Genomic DNA, 20,413 nt, shown 5'->3' on the forward strand with positions numbered 1-20,413 from the left:
AGCTGAGGGCGGCCCTGCTCAGAGCAACTTCAAGGGGGAGTAACTATGTCAGCATGTCACATCAAACAAAAGAGTCTTGTGTCAAATTAGACTAGCAGATCTATTGTGGCATAAACTTTTGTGGACTGGAGTCGAAAACCCAAAGTTCTCAATATATGCCATGTGGATTTAAACACTGGTAATGACTTAGATCCATGAACAAATGATGAACCCAGAAACTGCCAAGATTTCAGTGGGCTCAAATAAATTTCCAGCTGTGCCCGACTGAAACCTGTTCCACCCTAAAACTAAAGATAGAATAAATGTCCAATGATAAGCTTGAAAATGAGGAAAGTTAAATCTGCCTTCTTCAATAAATAGTTGAAGTTTACAAAGTGAAAATCTGGGCAGGCGTCTTTGCCATAAGAAGTCATTGACTAATTTACAGACTTGCTTAATATATGATGAAGACCTCTTAAAATATATATGAGCCTCGGTGCTAGATTCATCTTAATCACATTTATTTTGCTCTAGATACTCAATGAAATTATCTGTCGCTTTTCATTTGAACCAAAAATTGGGAAAATTTTGAATTTACTAATTGAGAAAGCAAAACCCCAAACCCTACTCATCAGGAAAATCTGTAGAACCTAAAACCATTTCTATTATTAGACCTGGAACATCTATTGGATGCACTTAAGCCTGTAACCTTGCTCTATCACAGGCCTGCTCAACATAGGCCCCCCAGCAGTTTTTGGACTACAACTCCCATAATCCCCAGACACAGTGGCCAATAGCCAGGAATTATGGGAACTCTAGGCCAACATCTGCAGGTTGGCTGAAGTTGAGCAGCCCTGCTCTATCAGGAGCGTAAAGACATTTATAAGATTATATTGATCATATCAGAGATCTTTGGAACAGTGATCTTGAATACCCTATCTTATTAAATCAATGACGGGTTGTTTTGAAGGCAGTAAAATATGCCTCTTTGGATCTCAAAATGAGGCTAATACTGCAGAACCTTTATTCTGAGTTTACTGAACATCTCAGAGAATGTTTAACAAGGGATGGTTGCAGACTTCTAGATGCTGCAGGTGTAATCTGTATGAGGTTTGGTCCTGTCCAGTTATTGTGCCATTTTGGCTTGAAATTCATAATGTTGTTAACATGACATTGCCTGTCAAGGATGTTCATGTTGGAGTACATCCCCAGCACATGGAATCTAGCATTACACCCAAAATTGTGGATTCTCCGTGCTTGGGGGGTACTGGAAGGACAAAGTTACTCTTGAACTGCAACTTTGGATAACTTATATGTGTACCTTGCCGGCATTTGAACTGGATTTTTCCCCAGACAAAAAGGTAAATAAGAGGAATTTTCAGCTATTTGGGTGAATTTTAATGAATTGTTTATGTCTTGAAAACAAAAGATATATATCCTTAGAAGAAGATGTATCCCCCTGCCCGCTTTCTTTTTTCCTAGGTAGACTGTATTTTATTATGTTAGAGTTATGCGTATGGGGTCATTTTCTTTTCTTTCACTTTTCAGTTATACTCACATATATAATTACTATCCTTGATTATTTTATATGCACCATTGTAATCTTATTGAAACAGAAGTGTGTGTGTGTGTGTGTGTGCGCGCGCGCGGGGGAGAGATGATAAGGCCATACATACTCCGGGGAAATTTTCAGATATTCCATTCAAAGCTGAAATACTTTTATGTGCTGTCCTTTCTAAGTTATCTTCCAAATCATTTCATTGGGGGGGAAATAGTTTTGAGTATTAACACAGAACACAAGGGGGCACTACATACTCATTATAGACAAATATTCCACCAAGAATTATGGTGTGGAGAAAGTTTCTGCAGAGTATTACGTTTCAGCTGTTAACTATACAGGTAAATGAAGAACAACACAAGTTGCAATGACAGTAAATAGCATTTCCTCACCAACAGAACCTGCTGGTCAACAAAACAGCAGACAAAACTGATATTGGTATGAATATACATTTTAGCTTGATAGAACTTTCCACTTGTCTGATCAATCATAAGCATATATTTGCAACACAGAAATCACAATAGTAGTCTGCCTTAGAGGGCCTCCTGTAAGGATTACTAAGAAAATATCTGTGAAATGCTTTGAAATTGCTATGTAAATGCTCAAAAACTGCTATATAAAATGCTCATGATCACAAACATTTCCCTATCCTGATATTTACCTGTTTAATGGTGAAGTCATTAATAAGATGATGATTGTGTTCATTCAGGCTGCAGTGGAGGGTGACACAATCACTGTGAAACAGCAGATCCTGTAAAGTGCTCACCCGCTGAAGTCCAAGAGCACGTTCAATGCCATCTGAGAGGTATGGGTCATAGAAAATGACATTAAAGCCAAAGGCTTTTGCACGTAGTGCAACTGCTTGCCCAACTCGCCCTGAAAGAAAACAGAGATTTTACAGAAAATAGGGCCAGGCTGATGTAGAGCAAACGACTGCTCATACATAAAGTACACTACATAGTGATGTCAGCTCTAATGAAACATATGTCTATGTTTCATTAGGACACACACCCTACATATGAAGTAAGGCTCTTGCATACTGCAGTTCATAATTCATCACCCCCTCCCCACCCCACTGCACAGTGATTCAGCTCCTCTTCTGGAATTTGTGCCAGAAACATACTCAGCAATGCCGAAATAAATATATGGTGTTGCATATACAGAAGACAAGAGTCTTGTCCTTGTGATTTTTACCTAATCACCACTTCTGAACTGCCAACTCTCTCGTTAGTGTCTACTGAAGAGAGTCATACCCTTTGGGGAGTGTTTATGTCCGGGAACACTGAGCGCTTTGGTTTGTATGCTGCCAAGAAAGTATTTGCCTGAAAAGTTCTGTATGCTGCTTGAAAGTATTTGCCCTCCTGTGCTCAAAACCAGCTTTGTGGCCAGGGATATTTTGGAGGTTTTACAAATGTTTCCACAGGTAAATCCTGTGTTTCATTGAGATGCTGCCCCGGATCCACTGGCCAGGAGCTCGGGACCCTTCAGGCCTCAATAATTGTAAACCGCCCTGAGCCATTTTGGAAGGGCGGTATATAAATCAAACAAACAAACAAACAAACAAACAAACAAACAAACAAAATAAGGCCAGGGGAAAGGAGATGGCCTGGGTCCTGGGATGGCAGGGGTTTGAATTTATCTCGCAATATGACTTTTCGGCTGGGTGGCCTGAATTGTTTAGGGAAGGTGGGATCCACCTGTCTCCCACTGGGAGGAAACTGCAGGTTTCCAACCTGAGAACTGGTTGGGGGAATGTCTTTTCTTGGAGGTTTCGTGGTGGGACAGGAGTTAGGCGTTAAGGCCATTCCTGCCTGGGTGGCTGAACATTATAAGGCTGGTAGGCAGTTGGGAGGGGGCTTCAGGCACACTCTTGAAGGGGCAGATGCTTTGACAGTGGTCTTTGCAGGGTCCCTGGTTAGGCACCAGCATATGGAGAAACTCAGGCAAAGTCTATCTGCTCAGTGGGGTCACTTCACTTTTGTAAAATGATTTGTTGATTTTATTTGGTTATTTATTAAAATATATCAGAATTGTTTGTTCCAAATATGTATAGTGTATATGTTTGTTTCCCTTGTTTTTTCCTGGTCAGAAATGCTCTCATTTGCTTTAGGGGTTCAAATCACAACCAGGGGGGTTGCAGGGCTAGGACTTGGATTTGCAACCCTTTCTGGTAGGAGAACTCTCCTTTATTTTCAACTGAGTTGTACTAGACAGCCTTCAAAGAAAAGAATCTTTAAAAAGTCTTGCAGCTGCTATTTTAAGATGGGCAGTAGAGATTTGAAACTATTTAGATTCATATCAAATTTATATACTTATATCTAGGTAAACCACTTTGGGAACTTTTGTTGAAAAGCGGTATATAAATATTCATCACATTTGTATTTAATTTCTACTTACCTGTGGGCCTAACTATACAAGGAATCACAACTGTGAAACGTTAATTTTTAAGTGGAGTATCTGATCAGACAATAAATAAATAAAAATGTTGACCATTTTCATAGGAGAACAACTTTTGATCCATTATAATTAGAGTAAACTTGCAGTTCAGAATTATATGTTGGGAATCTCATTTTATTGGAGCATGAGTTCTATTCCGCCTTGGGGTTTTCTTTTAACGAAAGGCGGTATAGAAATGTAAAAATAAATAAATAAATAATTCCATTTTAATTTTCTTTGACATAGTCCCCTATTACAGTGATTCCCAACCTGGGCTCCTCCAGATGTTGCTGAACTATAACTCCCAGCAACAATATATTATGACTAGGGATGCTGGGAGTTTTAGTTCAGCAACATCTGGAGGAACCCAGGCTGGGAACCACTGCCCTACTGTAACTAAGCCTATGCTATTGAGAAAAGGAAGAAGCATGCAAACAATTGCATATTCCTTCCCATTTCTGTTCCCTCTATTTCCCTTCCACTAGATCCCTTGAATCTATACAGACTAGGGCAGGCCTGCTCAGCTTCAGCCCTCCTGCAAATGTTGGCCTACAACTCCCATAATACCTGGCTATTGGCCACTGTGTCTGGGGATTATGGGAGTTGTAGTCCAAAAACAGCTTGGGGACCAAAGTTGGGCAGGCCTGGTTTAGGGGTAGAAATAAAAATATTATTATTATTATTATTATTATTATTAACATTTATATCCTGCTCTTCCTCCAAGGAGCCCAGAGCAGTGTACTACATACTTGAGTTTCTCTTTCACAACAATCCTGTGAAGTAGGTTAGGCTGAGAGAGAAGTGACTGGCCCAGAGTCACCCAGCTAGTTTCATGGCTGAATGGGGATTTGAACTCGGGTCTCCCCAGTCCTAGTACAGCACTCTAACCACTACACCACGCTAGCTCATTACCTCTGGAATAAATAATCATTAAATAATCTAATTAAATAAAACCAAATAATCATTAGCTCTGGAAAAAAACATCCATGAATATCTTTAAGTTAAAAAAAACAAATCTGCTCTGCAAACAACAGGGAAATATGCCCAGGCTTAGTCCCAGGACGAAATCAGATTAGACGTTTCTTCTAAGTTGACATACCTAACCCGATAATGCCCAGGGTCTCCCCTCTAATTCTTGCAGCCCCAGAAGCAACTTCCCGAATCTGTTCCACACTTTGCACTCTTGTGCCTTCTCGCAAAGCTTGATGAAGCCAGGTGGTTCGTCTGTAAAGGTTCAAGATGTGGCACATTGTAGAGTCTGCTGTCTCTTCTACTGATGCAGCTGGGACATTACATACTGCGATCCCTTAAATAATAAAACACAGTGAATGAAATTTCACAGACAAACTTCCTCTCTATCCGGACCAACCCTGAAAGGTAGATTATTTCAAAACCAAGGATATTCAGCTGTTGTCTGAGAGCCTAGACAGCTTCTATACTGCTATAGCACAATATATATAGAACAGAATGATCTATGCATGAGATTCTTCACCAACATACAAGGGATCAGTTTTGACCAATCCTGTCAATTTACTTGTCTACTATAACAACAATAAAGCATAACCCTTTAATAGAGAACATTAAAGTTTTTCACCAATTTAATATTCAGCTGCTGATGAATCACTCAATCAATCAATCATCTTTATTATGGTCCAAGACCAGCATAAGATAGAACAGTAGAGCATGATTCAAAATAATAAAAACAAATTATGGAACCACAAAACTATACTACTTTAAAATTACTACTCTAATAGTATAAAACTATATTATAATACCATAAAGCTTCTAACCTTAGAAAAGAGGGTAGCTATGAGATCATTAAACACTTGTATTTAAAAGAAATTATGAACATATAACATGTGAAATATATAAAATGCAAAAAGAGGTGGCTAAAATGGGGTATATAGAACAAGGCATCTAAATAGGAACACTAAAAAAGATAGAATATTCAGTGGTTTAAAACTGCAGAGCGGATGCAAGAGAATGGCCTGGCAGTCACAACCCAGAGGGTCCTACACTTCGCAGTGTTCTATGTGAAGGCCCGGTCTTCATTAGATAGCAGCATCCAGGTGTAGGCTTGGCTTGGGTGACCAGGGTACTTGAGGAGCAGTGGATGACTGTCTCTATAAAAGGGGCAAGAGAGGAGTACATGCTCTGTGGTTTCAACCTCCCCAGCGTCACAGGGGCAAAGTCTCTCTGTGATTTGGATCTTTCTGTATTTGCCTTCTTTTTTTAAAATAAATTTTATTGGTTTTAAAGATATAAAGATACAAAAGTGAGGGGGGGAAAGAAATTAATATAAGATCAAAAGAATAAGATGCATCTCCAAACTTACAATAGCCACTAATAAAAACAGTTTTGCATACTTGTTTGGCAAACGTATTATCCACAAGTAAAGTACATTCTTATCATCAAAGTTGTCTAGTCCAGCCAAGCATCCTTTTAAAGCAAAATCCAAGGGGAAAAAAGGATAGTGACAAAAAAAAGTGGCAACTCAGTTATGAGCTTCAAATTAAACCTGAATCTCATTGGTTTTTATATCATTCAGGTATTAAGTGTATTATCTCCCACAAAATACTGAATAATTACATCAAGGCAAACTGAGAAAAGGAAAAGGAAAAGGAAAATAATAATAGTAATAATAATAATGAAAGAAAATGGCAGAGTGAAGTAATCTGTAATTAAATACAGTTTTTCTCTAAACAATTTGATTTTAAAAGGAAAGGAAAGAAATTAAAGGACTACCAAAAATATGGCAAAAGCTTTGTTTGGAAGCCTATCAGATTAATTGGAAATAGATAATACCAAAGCAGAAAAATAACAAAGATGTTCACATTATTTGCCTTCTAAGGCAGCAGAGGGAAGGGCATGACAACAGGAAAGGGTAGAGGCCCTTCTGTGGCTTGGGATTTCCAACTGGGTCAAGCACTCAGCGGGAGAGGGAGAGTATCTAAGTCCTTCTGAGGACAGGAAGCCTGGAGCCCTGCCTAGGTCGGCCTGGTGCTCAGTATCCATTATCCTCTGTTTGATGACTGTTTTTGCCTGGTCATGGTATAGAGCAAGTGGAGGGGGCGAGGTAAAGCCAGGAGCAACAATTTAGTCCACATGGCCCTTTTCCAGGAAGACTGAAAATTGTCCTGTAGGGTCAGAGGGGCCAAGCTCTTGAGGGACAGTTTAAGCCAGAGGCTTGAGGGATAATTTAAGCCAGAGGTTAAGAATGGACAACCACACTCTGGCCTCAACCTTTATCATGCCCGTTTCCAAGCGTAGTGCGGAATTTGAGACTCAGTGAGGCACTTGGAGGGCCGCTCTTAGAAGTTTGGACTGCAATCGCTCCAAGGGGACAAGACTGGAGGGGCCCCCCAATTGGGCACCATAGAGGATTTGTGCCAACGTCTTGGCCTCAAATAATTTGAGCACTGGGGGTACTTATTGACTCCCTCTAAACCGTAAAAAATTTAGAATGGCGGCAGAGCCATTCAGTGATAATCAGTGGTACTTGTTTTGGAACCAGATAAATAAGTAAATTATCCTGGATGGTCCTCTCTTATCCTGGAAAGAGCCATTTAATATATGGAGGTTAAGCCTGACAGTCGATTTTGCTAGGCAGAGGCTTGAGTAATTTGATCTCTGGTCCTTAAAGAGGTGGGGTGTGTGTGTGTGTGTCTGTGTGTGTGCTCGGACTCCAAGCAGGGAGGTGGAAGCTGGGGTCAGGAGAATAGGGTGTAGTCATCAGGCCCTAGCCTGGCACTGAAGTCACGTCCCCGCCTTCCTCCACACACCACCAGTGCATCAGGATTGGCCAGCACGAGTTCAGCCCATGCAGAGCTCATTTCAGGTTTTTGACGCTGTGGTGGGAGGTACGTACTGATTCTCAGCAGTGAGCTGGGCCTCAGGTGAATCAGAATAGCCACAGCAGTTTGTTTAAGTGGAGTCAGGGGTGATGTTGCACGCAGGGTAGTGGAGACTAATATTCCCAGGCCACCTTTAAGTCTCCTTCGGCCTGCCCCAGGAACCGCCCCCACATTATATGGTATCCATTAACCGAAAGGTCATCCATTGGTATCCATTAACCGAAAGGTCATCCATTGTCCAAGTTTCCTGCACCAAGATTATATCCAACTGGGAGAGGAAGTTGGTGGAGTCTGGGTCTCTGAAATGGAGCCACCCAGCCACATTCCACAACAGGACCTAGATCTTATGCTGGTCTGTGGGATGTCATAGGGTCGAAGTGGCAGTTGAATTCTGGGTTGGAGAACTCTGTACAGGAATCAGAAAATCTCCAGCGGCCAAGCTGAGGGACTGGGGTTCTTGCCAACAAGGAGAGGGAGGGGAGGCATCTGCTTGTACCTGCCCTCTGGCCCAGGGGCGGGGGGGCTGGTGAGGCACTCAGTTGGTCCAACACTTCCTTACAGAAGTTATCTGTCTTGGATCCAGTCTAAAGAGGTCAGCAGGGAAGACCTAAGTGCTCACTGGCTTGGACAGGCTGCCTTGGGCGCTCTGCTCACTAATGTTCTCAAGATGAAAGTTGCTGACCAAAGATACAGCAGTTCCCAGACCCTGCAAGGCGGTGGGCGCTTCCACAGATTCAAGGCCCAGGTGGGCAGCTGCTGATGTTGTAGGCAGCCCTAAGATTTTTCTTTAACCAAGTAGTAAACTTTAAATGCCTATTTAGTTTTATCAAAGTGCTCCAAATACACTTTAAAAGCACTGCCTAACCAAGTCAACATTATACTTTAAAGGCCACAGCTTCAACATCAATGCAGTTAAACACCACAGAGATGCAAACTGTGCCTGCCTTTTGCACAACTCTCAGAATTTTACTTTCTCTCACACATTTTTGTTCTCTGAAAAAGCCACTTAAATAATTCAAAGCACCTTTTCAAAAAAGTCAAAAACACTGCTGAGAAGCATTTTAGAACAGTCAATACATGAGCATCAAAATGACATATAAGCCCTTTCACTGAGCCTTTTAAAGGGAAATGCCTTACAACACTGTAGACTACAAGAGTTGGTTTTAGTTTCTGTCCAGAACTTCCAATTGTTCACTTTGAGTGCATTGTACTTCTATGCACATCCAAAAGGTTTTACAGAGAACAGCAGAAGTTAAGAGAAAATATATGTTGCACAAATTCAGTATCACATAACAGATTTCAAGTTTCTTCGTAATGAACCCTGCCGCCCATTGAGATCATCAGGAGAGGTCCGTCTGCATTTGCCACCGGCTCGTCTGGTGGCTACTCAGGGACGGGCCTTCTCCGTTGCTGCCCCGAGGCTTTGGAATGCGCTCCCTAGTGCAATAAGAGTCTCCCCATATCTGACATCCTTTAAAAAGTCTTTAAAGATGCATTTCTTCACCCAGGCTTTTAGCTGATATTGTTTTAATTGTTTTGAATGTTGTTTTTAGAATATTGTTTTAAAAATTTTACATTGTGTTTTACATTTCTTGCTTTTAAATTTTTGTTTTGTTTTGCTTTTGTTTTTCATTAATGTTTTACTTTTTAATCTTGTTGTAAGGGATGTAAGTTTTGGGCGGTGTAAAAATATGATTGATAAAAAAAGAAAAAGTTAAGTTAAGTTAAGATGCAGTAGGAGCAAAGGAATGCTTAATAAACAGTTCCAAGGAGGGGGAAAAGGGTATTTAAGAAATACTGCCAGATTCTTCAGGTCACAAATTTCTTGCAGTCAGGAAACATTTGCATGTATTTAAAAAAGTTTAACACAAAGTGAAATCTTGCTTTTAAAATGTTGTATTTCAGTAGTTACAAGGCAAACATTTGGTTGTTTGATGTACAACAGAAATAAAACTCTCTAGCCACTATTTGTAGCTTTTCCTCTGAAATGATCACAGTCACTGAGACAGAACGTGCTTCTGTGTATACATGTGTATGTATGTGCTATGTACGTACACACACACACACACACAGACACAGACACGCACACACACAGAGAGATACTGAATCCCAGAAATCCCAAAGAGCAAGATCTCTCCAGAGGAGTCAGCTCACATTTCAAGTCCTTGAAGAACCAGGGCCTTGAAATATTTCCTGCATTGGCACTACAATATAATGCCTAAAAACCCTGCACAAAGAACTTTCTACGTGTAATAATTCTCTTGTGTTTCTTGTAATAATCATTTTTGTCCTAGCACAAGTGACAACATGGCCCTTGGCCAGACAAACCAGGAATGTAGTCTCCTGAAAAATGGGTCTTTCTCTGGGAAAGAGATGAGTTGGATGTAAACATGCTGCTAAATGGAGCACTCAAAAGTATTTTTCATCTCATAGAGTTTTCTAGAATGTTTGCTCCAAGGCTGTAATATGGACAGACATAACTCCACGGTATCTATGATACTGCACAGAGGACACAACAAACTTGCAATGCATCTGTACTATTCTTCTTGGTTATATCATCACATATAAAGATAGATAGATAGATAGATAGATAGATAGATAGATAGATAGATAGATAGATAGATGGATGTGTGTGTGTGTATACACACACACACACACACACACACACACACACACACACACACACACACACGAGAGAATGATTTAAAAACCTTGCAAAGTGCTTTATAGGCTTTTATCTAATTCGGAACCATAGCCAAAAATGGTGTGTGCAAGGGCAGAGATAAGGAGAGGCAAGATAGTAGGAGGAGTCAGTCCAAGTCAGTGCAAGTCAGCACTCACCTGAATGCCAGTAATCAAAATCATTCAAATTATTAAAGGAATTTCAATAAAATAAAGACTTTCCAACAAATTTTAAAGCAAAGCCTTGGTTATCATATTACTCCATACAATTTCAAATACAATAATGAATATAATACCTAAATCTCCAGCAGATTTGATATCAATGTTATCAAAACCACTTCCAATTCGAACAATTATTCGAAGGGCTTTAAACTTCTCCAGATCTTCACGAGTTAAAGTGATGGTATGATACATCAGGGCACCCACTGCTTCATTTAGTACCTGGAAAACAAAGACATCCACCATCAGCTTGGGACTGGGATACTGAAAGGACTGCCAAACTTGACCATTTGTTAAGGTCTGCTGAGGAGATCCTTCTCCATGTCCCGTGGACCTCTGACGTTCATCTGATGGGGATGTGGGAGAGGGTATTCTCTGTGATAGTGTCCAGGTTCCAAAACTCCCTCTCCAGAGAGATCCATCTTCTCCCTCCTTTATGGCTTTTCACTGATTTTCTGATTTAGTCGGCTGTTAACCTGTCAGCTGAATGAGATCATTCTGTTTATATCTGCTGTTGAGTTGTTTTGATTGCTCTGTTCTCTTTGTGTTATTTTCTTTTATTATTTACTCTGGTTTTCTTGTTTATTGCTCTTTATTGTTGCAGGCCACCTTTTAATAATGGAAAGCTGAGATACAGAAGTTTTATGAACAAGTCAAATTACCTTTTCTTAACAGACTTGCATATATATCACTACAAAACATAATGGGAACCAATCCAACAAACCATAGCCCATTCAGATGTCCAGACTGCTCAAGGTGAGCTCTGTCACCTGTAGCAGTTTGCTAAGAAGAAACTCAACACACATGCAAATGTGTGATAAAATAACTGCCTGGATGGGCACCCTGTTGTACCTAAGGTGTACCTGCAACTGTGCAAATTGTTTTCAATGGGATCTATGTGCAAATACTCTATTTTTTCCTGATTCTCCCTTTGAATTGAACCAGGCACTATACAGAGATCCTTCCAATCCCACTGACTTTAATAAAACATAAGAGTAGTCCACATTACCCCAAGCTGGAGGAATCATCATTATGGTAATGCCTATCTGTGCAACCCCAAAGAACATCATTAAGCAACAGAATAATAATTCACTGTTATCAACATGCACCCAGAAATCCCACCGGCATGCTGCTTAAATTCATTACAAACAACAGCGGTACAAATCCATTAGGGCTCCAGTCTTCATTCTGAGAAACAGGCTGCTTATCTCATAAATAGCCTCCACATGTGAAAACAAGTGGGCAGAACATCGTCTTGCAGCACCTATGTAGTGCCTAATGCAATGCTAATGGTGATGCCAACAAGGTGACATGACAAGCAACCTCTTTGCTTGCAGGAATGTGTCATTTTAAAACTTAACCTGCATTGTTATTCACAAACACCACCTCTTTCTTAGGAAAAGCCAGTTTCTCCTGCTGATCACCAACCTATTCCCTACCAAACATCCTCATGTTTAAAAAAATACACAATACACAAAATGTGAGGATCAGGGGTGTACCAAGGTTGGAGTGGGCCCAGTGACAATATTTTAAAATGGACCCCTTGCTTCCTTCCTCTCCTTCTCCTGGACCCGTGTCTCTGCTGCAGAAGAACATTAAGGGCACATGTAGTCATGTAATACAGTGCAGCAGATTAACAGACAACACAAACTGTCATCTGAATCTACCCCAAGATATATGGACCAAATGATGGGGGCGGGGGGGGGGTTGTTCTCAAACTCAACAAAACAATTTGCAAAATATGGGAAAGGCAACTTGTAGAAATTATATAATGCGTTTTAAGTATATTGCCTTTTCACATTAGAGGTTTTCCATGGTAAAATAACATGTCTTAAAGAGCAATGCAAATTAATATAACATTTTTATTTATTATTAATATTTATTAATTCAATTTTTATACCACCCTTCCAAAATGGCTCAGGGTGATTTACAATTAAAACATTCAAACAATCCTGCAAACCAGTGCTTGGATGTGGTTCTTTCAGAGTTTTTCCAATCTAAGGTTGTCACCAAGTGATTCAGTGAGGCTATTCTCATGATCGGCTAAAATTGGGCTAGGGGAGCCTAGCCCGATTTTAGCAGAACGTGAGAACCACTGGGCTCGCAGGCAAGCCCTGTTGCCTCAAAGCAGGTAACCCACTTGCGAAGCCCTCCCCTTAGCCCAGGTTAGCAGAGCAAGCGCTCCGCTAACTGGGGTTTCCGGATTGTGTGTTGCCACGGCGCGGCTCCATGCCAACTCACGAGGAGACCCCTGACCAGGAGGCTAAAAAGCAACCTCCCGGCTCGGGGGTCTGTCCAGCATGCTCTGCACGCTCACGCAGAGCATGCTGGAACTTCTGGGGGCCACACGGCCCTCGAACTCCCAAGCCCCCACTGGCTCTGTGATGGAGCCAGCAGTCATGTAGGCGGCTGATCCGGCCACCCAGGGCTTCCCCTCCGGTCATTTGCAGGGAGTGAGACTCACCTCAGTTTGAAAGCCTTGACCCTTATTTCAAAACACAACCATACCACCTGAGACACTGTGCCGATATACTTTTATAATAAAACTGCAATCCTGTGTACACTGACTGGGAAGTCAAGCATCTTTCCCTGCTCCACACATACTCAGACACATAACATGACACACGTGGGTTTTTGAGGGCACAAACAACAAATGAACTCACAATAATGTGATAATATAAAAAAGTATATTCATGCAAATATGCATTTGCAGAAACATTTCAACACACAACTTAACATAGTCCCAAATCCTGCATAATTCTTTATCCACTCCCCCCTCTGTCTCTGAAGGATCCAATATTTAAACAACTGAATTTCCAAGAATATAAAGGTATAAAAATCCAAGGTAATAAGGGTTTTTTTTGAGGGAGCATGGGGGAGACCTTGGAATGTTTGTTGTTTTTTAATGCAGCTTGGGGGCTGGGTGGGAAAGAGACCCACCATTCAGAAAAGCAGGAGCTGCTTAGCTGCTCCTTCATGCCTCTCTCTCCTGGCTTGCACTCTTTCCCTTGTCATAGCTGAATTGAGTGTTTGGAAGTAAGGCATTTTCCCCCTCTCCCAGCTTCCCTCCTGCTCCTGCTGCTTTTGCTTTTTCAGGACATTTGCAGAGTTCAGGAGTTTTGCAAGCACAGAGAACAGACACTGGTACAAAAAACGAAACATACACAAGACAGACCCGATCTCCACGAGGGAGCTCCATTCTCCACGCCCCCACACACATGAAACTCTTCCCTTTTCCCCTTTGAAGAGAGACAGTTTGCAAACTGAAGTCCAAGCTCCACAACTGGCAAAACAAAAAAACAAAAACAGGGTGGAGTGGGGTGGGGGCTTACTTTTTCCTGCCTTCTTTGTAGTGTCTCCCGCTCTCTTCCATCTCCAGGTCCAGCCTGGGCAATAGAAGGCAGATAGAACTGTTCCCCTCCCCCAACAGCAGGACAGAGCTCAGCAGCGATCCAAACAATTATTCTCAGCTACCTGAGTCTGCTGAGGAGAAGGAAGCTTTGCCGAGGGGCAAGCACACCGCATGGGCGGGGAAACAGGGAGAGATCTGGCAGGCAGGCAGCTGCCTTTGCTCTCCCTTGCAGGCATGCTGTACGGCAGAATTGAAAGGGCAAGGACTGGCCTTGGGGGAGGCCCTGAGAGGATGTGGGCCAGGAGACATTCATCTCCCTTTGCCTCATTAGTGGTACACCCCTGGTGTGGATGACATCATTGAGGAAACATCAAATTCATGTCATGCTCAAGATTCAGTAATATCCATTTTTATTTGCTTGGCTACCTTAGCAGGGTCATTCAATAGATTTCAATTTAGACACTAACTTGGAGGTAAGCAGAACACTGCTGACAATCAATGAGGCAATCCCTAGATGATTTGCAATGGAGTTATGAGGATCCCTGGCTTTGCAATGCCTTTCCTCCCCATAGCCAAGATTGCACACTTTTAGCTTCATTTTAGTTGTAGGTATGGACAACTAAATGTCACTGAAAAACATGAATGTGAGTATCACTGAGAACACGAACGTTTCAATCAGCCTTTATCTTGGATAAAAGGAGCCATCCTCTTCACTGGACCATGTGGGGTGGGGATGGCAGAAAAGCACCACCACAAAGTGGGAACAGAAACTGAGGAGCCAGTGCATAACAGTCGGCCCTTGTGCAAAAGCAGACCTGGTCCTCACAGCATGCAGACCAGGGCTGCTCAACTTCAGCCCTGCTGCAGATGTTGGCCTACAGCTCCCATAATCCCTGGCTATTGGACACTGTGCTTGGAGGTTATGGGAACTGTAGTCCAAAAACAGCTGGAGGGCCAAAACGGAGCAGCCCTCATGTAGACCAAGCAGCAGCAGCAAGGAAAAAAAAGAAGAGGGCTTAGAGGAAAATTTTACCTCCAAACTGCAACACCTGTGAGCCAGTCTCTAGCTCTCCTCCAAGTTTCTAAACATGGAACTCCTTTTGCGCTATTAGTCGTCTGCAGCTTCCTTTTTGATTATTTTGTATTGGGTTTTTTTGTGGGACATTTGAGAGGCATAGAGAAATATGCCGCTGTAGGTGGCATGTTCTCTCAAAAGCTACAAGACCCTTAGTTTAGTTTCTGTTAGCACTTCTTGTGCAAAAACAGGATGAGCCAACAAGGTATGGCAACCAACTGGCAGGAGATGGGAGGGACAAGTACCATGGCACGTAGAAGCACTGAGATACCAGAAACAGTGGGAGACAAATGCTGCTGCCAGGATTTATAGGCTCAAGAATACATGAGTCAATGGGCCTATCCAGACTAAAGTTTGTCCACTGGCCTGACTCCATAGGATAAGGAAATGTATATGCCATATGCATGTTCTTCCCTGCACTTGCCCCTTGTCTGAATCATCCCCCACAATTAATAAATGATACCCCTGCATGCCAGAAGTGGTGTGTGTGTGTGTGATATGCATGCTCACAGCATGCACACAGCTTTATCCCATGGAGTCAGGTCAGTGGACAAAGTATCATCCCAATTGGGCCACTGAGGCCCAGAACCTGTCAGCTAACCTGGGCAGAGCCTCAAGGACTCCCTAACTCCTATGACTAAACTGTGCATCCATCCTGCAGCATCTTTTCCAGAGGTCACCACTCCAGCCGGTGCTGCTGCTTTAGCATGCTAACATCCACCTATCTTCTGGGCAGAGTTCTAGACATTATCACACTTAGTTGGAGCTTTTTAAAACCTCTCTCTCTCTCTCTAAATGGATTTTAGGATTACAGTGTCATTTTGGTTTCATTGGGCCTCTTATTCCACAAACCATTGTTTTTTTAGATTGAGAGCCACTTTGGGGACAGGACTATTAAAATTTAAAATAGCCCACAGAACAGAGTGGGATTAAAATAAAATAAAATACTGTAGTTGGGCCTCTGGTCTCCAGAGTACATAACAGAACCGACACTAGGCCCTAGGGACAGGAAGCTCTGGCCCCACCCATTCAGCATGCTGCCCCACACCCACATGATCACGGGGGGGCTACAATGCCTAAACTGGGCCATAACCACACTATTAAAATGCTGTATTATTTAACCAGCTCAGTGAGGCCATTCACACGACTTACCAGGCAGGTGGGTGGGGAAAAGGGTTCACAACCTTGCCTTCCCCCCCAAATGAGCATTCGGAAACTGGTGGGAGCACGCACCACACGCCCACATGATCCCCACTGCTCTGTGCAGCACAGAGCAGGTTGGATCGCTCTGAGGCCGGGACTCATTATCCCGGCCTCCAGGTATCCCACAGTGCCCCACGCACCAAGTGCAGTGCACTGGGGGATTCCCCAGGGGACGGGCGCTCTAGGTGCTCCTCTCTGTGTCAGCACAAGCTACAAGTAGCCCACGCTGACACACAATCCTGGGAGCTGGGTTCAGGGTGCATTTACGCCCTGAACATTGGATAAGAGCCAGGCTCTGGCGCTGGGTTTGGCACCGCAGCACTGCCGGGATCCGTGTGGATCCCAGCGGTTCTTATGGGCAGCCAAGCTCAGGCTTGGTTGCCTAAGCCCAGGCTTCGCTGCTTGTGGGAACAACCTCAGTGTCCAGAGGGTATTTGTTAGTCACACATACACATACATGCAATACTGCCTTGTCTGGCTGTAAATATGAAACCAGACAGCCAGAAACATAGGGATCCAGATAATCTTAAGCACGTCAAAGACAACAGGATTGCAATTTATTCTGGCCACAGTACATCTTGAATGGTACGACAGTTCAAAGGATTATGTACCTATTTGAAGCTTGAGATGTGCCTTTTCAGATGGTTTTTGATTCATTACTCGTCAAGAGAAACTGAGATGCATACAGAAGCAAGTCAAAAAGCAAGAAGGGCACCATAAAAAGGAGCAGGTTGGCAGGTTGGGTTGCTGTTAGATCCAGCCTTTACTTTAGATGCCCAGATGTCATCCGTGGAACAAGGTACCTTGCATCATGTGATGTAGATATGCTGGCTGCAGTGCTTTCTGGATGGAGATGGCTTGCCAAAGCTATCTAAACCGTCACAACATCCAGATTAGATTATTGCAAAGCACTGTATGTTGGGCTGCCTTTAGAGATGACTTGGAAATGTAAATAGAACAAAATTCAGCAGTGAAAATTACCAACAGGTAATAGCTGCATGAAACGCATATCTGAGCACAATTTGGTGGGCTATGATTGACCTTTAAAGCTTTTAATGGCTTGGAACCAGGATATTTTAAGACCCACCTGCTCCCATACAATCCCACCTGGTTGTGAAGATCATCTTTAGAGGCCCCTCTCCAAGTGCCTCTGCCTTCAGAGGTTAGGTGAGCTTCTTTGGTGGTGGCATCCCAGGGCTGGAATGAACTCCCTTCTCAGCAAGGTTTGCCTTGCCCCAGTTATGTCGAGTTCTGAGTGCCAGGTTAAAATGATTCTCTCCCCACTGTGTTTTTAATGATCAAAATGCTGATTTTGGATTTTATCAAATAATTTTATTCTAGTGTCATGTATCTGCTCTTTTAAGCAATGCCTGCTTTTTGTTATATCAGTATGTTACATGTTAGGCAGTCTTGTGATTGCTTTTGCTCAAAAATTGTAAATTGCCTAGAGATGTACATTTGGAACAATGTACAAATATAATTAATAAATTAAAAAATAAATGGGATAGGACTACTCTAAGTAAATAAAATAAAAATGCAGTGGAAAATGCGGAATGGATTTCAGTGAGGGATATCTTCTTTAGGGGCAGAGTATCCTGGTCTAGTAGGACAGGTTTCTCAAGATGCTGTTTTCTTCAGGCAACTTGTTTGTTGGGGCCTGGTGTTACCTATTTGCTCTTTTTGCTGGTGTTCTGAACAACCTGCATCCAATGACAGGTCTCCAGTACAACTTAATTGCCTCACCTGTGAGCACCACATGAGACATGTCACTAAACAGCCCTTTTTAAGGCTCCTGAGTGCCATATATTTTGAATGCTGAACAAAAAATATGGCACCCAGTGGGCAAAACTGTTGGATCTCCATGTGACCACGTTCCCCCTAGGGCTATGGATGCTTCAGCAGGAAAGGGTAATATGGGAATATCCATACTGAATTATGCAGCATGTTTTATATCCTACTGCAAAACAGTAAAAGTAACATTTTGCTTAAACAAGCCTGAAGTTTAGATGCAGAGCTTTTATGCAACTGAAAGGTTAATAAAAATTCCCTCCAAGTGTTGTATTTCATCTGAGCAGAATAGATGGGGGAAAGATCTGCCTAATGAAGGCTTTTATAATTTGAATAAGCAAGTCAAAGATATATTTGACAGGTGAACTCTTACTAAAAACAACAATGAAAAAAACTGGTTTTTCACTTTTAAATCATAAACATGAAGGGAATGCTTAAAGCCATTTCATGACAGCTTTAAACACAAGAATAATCTTCAGAAAATGGACACACACACAATCATTTGGGTGACCTTTTACTGTGTTATTAAAATTACTCTTGGGGATTCATTGGTACCATGAAACATGGCTTTTGTCTCACTTTGTTAGATTTCTATATTCTCATTTTTACCAAAAAAAAATCTCATTCTCTCATATTTTTTTTACAAATACATTAACAAAACAAATAGTATTACAAGTTACAAAAACACACAGTCATCTGACAATCCCACATAACCCATCAATCCTCTGAAGGAAACTAAGCTTGCAATAATTAGAAGAAAACATGATGAAAACCACATTAAGTGGGGTACTGTAGCAGGTCCTAGGTTCAATCCCCAGCATCTCCAGGTGAGACTGGGAAAGACTATTATCTAGAGCTGCTTGCAGACAGTACTGAGAAAGATGAGCCAGTGGTATGACTTGGGAGAAGGCAGCTTCAAATGTCTATATCAAGACAGGCCAAGGTATTTTATTCCAAAAACATCAGCTGGCGTCAATTTATGTAAAAGATAGCTCTCTGTGGAATTTCCCATCATCTCCAATAAGTGGTAGCTTGACAAGAACGTTCTCTTTCTGATAAGAACATTATTTCTAGAAACAAGTAAAAATAGCAACTGTAAGGATCAAAGATGCCGTAAAAATAGAAAGTGGCACAAATTGTCCCAATTAGGGTTTTACCATCTGTCATCAACCTTGTACTTGACATAACTTTTTAGACAGCCACTGCACTTTTCAGATCAACAGACTTGGTGAGAAAAGATGGGCTGCGTGGCATTAGCAACAGCCCCCCACCCTTGCCTGCTTGCCTGCCTGCCTCCATTCCTGAGGAAGGTGAACTCAAGATGGAGGTGCTTTGCATCAGTAAAACTGGTGATCTGAGAAGTCAGTAAATCTGATCTTGGATGGGGCTGCACTCATCCTGAAATATGACATCTGGAGCTTGGAGGTTCTCCTAGATTCAACCCTGTCCTTGGAAGCTCAGGTAGCAGTGGTGTCCAGGAGTGCCTTCTACCAGCCTGAAGAAATTTTCTACTTTCTCCTTCTAATTGGAGAAACCAGCACTGACTTCTATCACTCAAGCACTGGTCACATCCAGACTGGACTACTGCAATGCACTCTACGAGGGGCTGTCTTTGAAGACTGTTTGGAAGCTTCAATTGGTCCAGAATGCTGCTGCAATGCTTGTGGGCATTAGTTGGTTCATAAGTACTACACCTGCCCCGCAGCAGCTTCATTGGAAGTCAGTTTCCTTCCAGGCAAGGTTCTGGGTTTTAACTTTAAAGCCTGACATGGCTTGGGACTGAGGTATCTTTTCGACAGCATTCGCTCATATGAGTTTGTCAGGGCCCTCACCCAATCAAGCCCTCCTCCCAGCCCCACCATTGACACAAATCCGATTGGCGAGGACCAGGGTTAGGGCTTTCTCAGTAGTGGCCCCTCCATCTTTGGAATGCCCTCCCAGAAAGCAGCCGTCAGTCTCCCTCTTTGCTTAGTTTTTAAAAGAACTTTAAAACCCTCCTTTTAAAAGAAGACTGGCTCTGATTAACATATTGTGTTAATCCTGGCTGCTCTTCTATTTTTATCTGCTCTTTTCTTTTATTGTGTTTTAGGACAACTCACTATCTTTCACTGTGTTTTACTCTTATTTTTTTAATCTTGGATTTCATATTTGTATGATTTTATTGTAAGCTGCCCCGAGTTGCAGTGTCCTGGAGGGGCAGGATATAAATATTTTAAATAAATAAGTAAACCTCCTTCTGTCTGCCAGTGTATCAATTTGCCTTCACC

General features: G+C 42.2%; 1 protein-coding gene across 9 annotated transcripts in view; it reads right to left on the reverse strand.

Moving 5' to 3' along the window:
- The window catches only part of CTBP1 (C-terminal binding protein 1), a 91,585-nt gene that overhangs the window by 13,688 nt on the left and 57,484 nt on the right, over nt 1-20,413 (reverse strand). For all 9 annotated transcript variants that reach the window (XM_053309836.1, XM_053309835.1, XM_053309843.1 and 6 more), the window contains 3 exons: nt 10,806-10,950; nt 5,073-5,279; nt 2,199-2,413 (listed from right to left, as the gene is read on the reverse strand). In XM_053309836.1, the coding sequence (XP_053165811.1) occupies nt 2,199-2,413; nt 5,073-5,279; nt 10,806-10,950 (567 nt within the window). The remainder of the gene's footprint in view (nt 1-2,198; nt 2,414-5,072; nt 5,280-10,805; nt 10,951-20,413) is intronic.

Source organism: Hemicordylus capensis, chromosome 3 (genome assembly GCF_027244095.1).
Source record: "Hemicordylus capensis ecotype Gifberg chromosome 3, rHemCap1.1.pri, whole genome shotgun sequence".
Classification (NCBI taxonomy): domain Eukaryota; kingdom Metazoa; phylum Chordata; class Lepidosauria; order Squamata; family Cordylidae; genus Hemicordylus; species Hemicordylus capensis.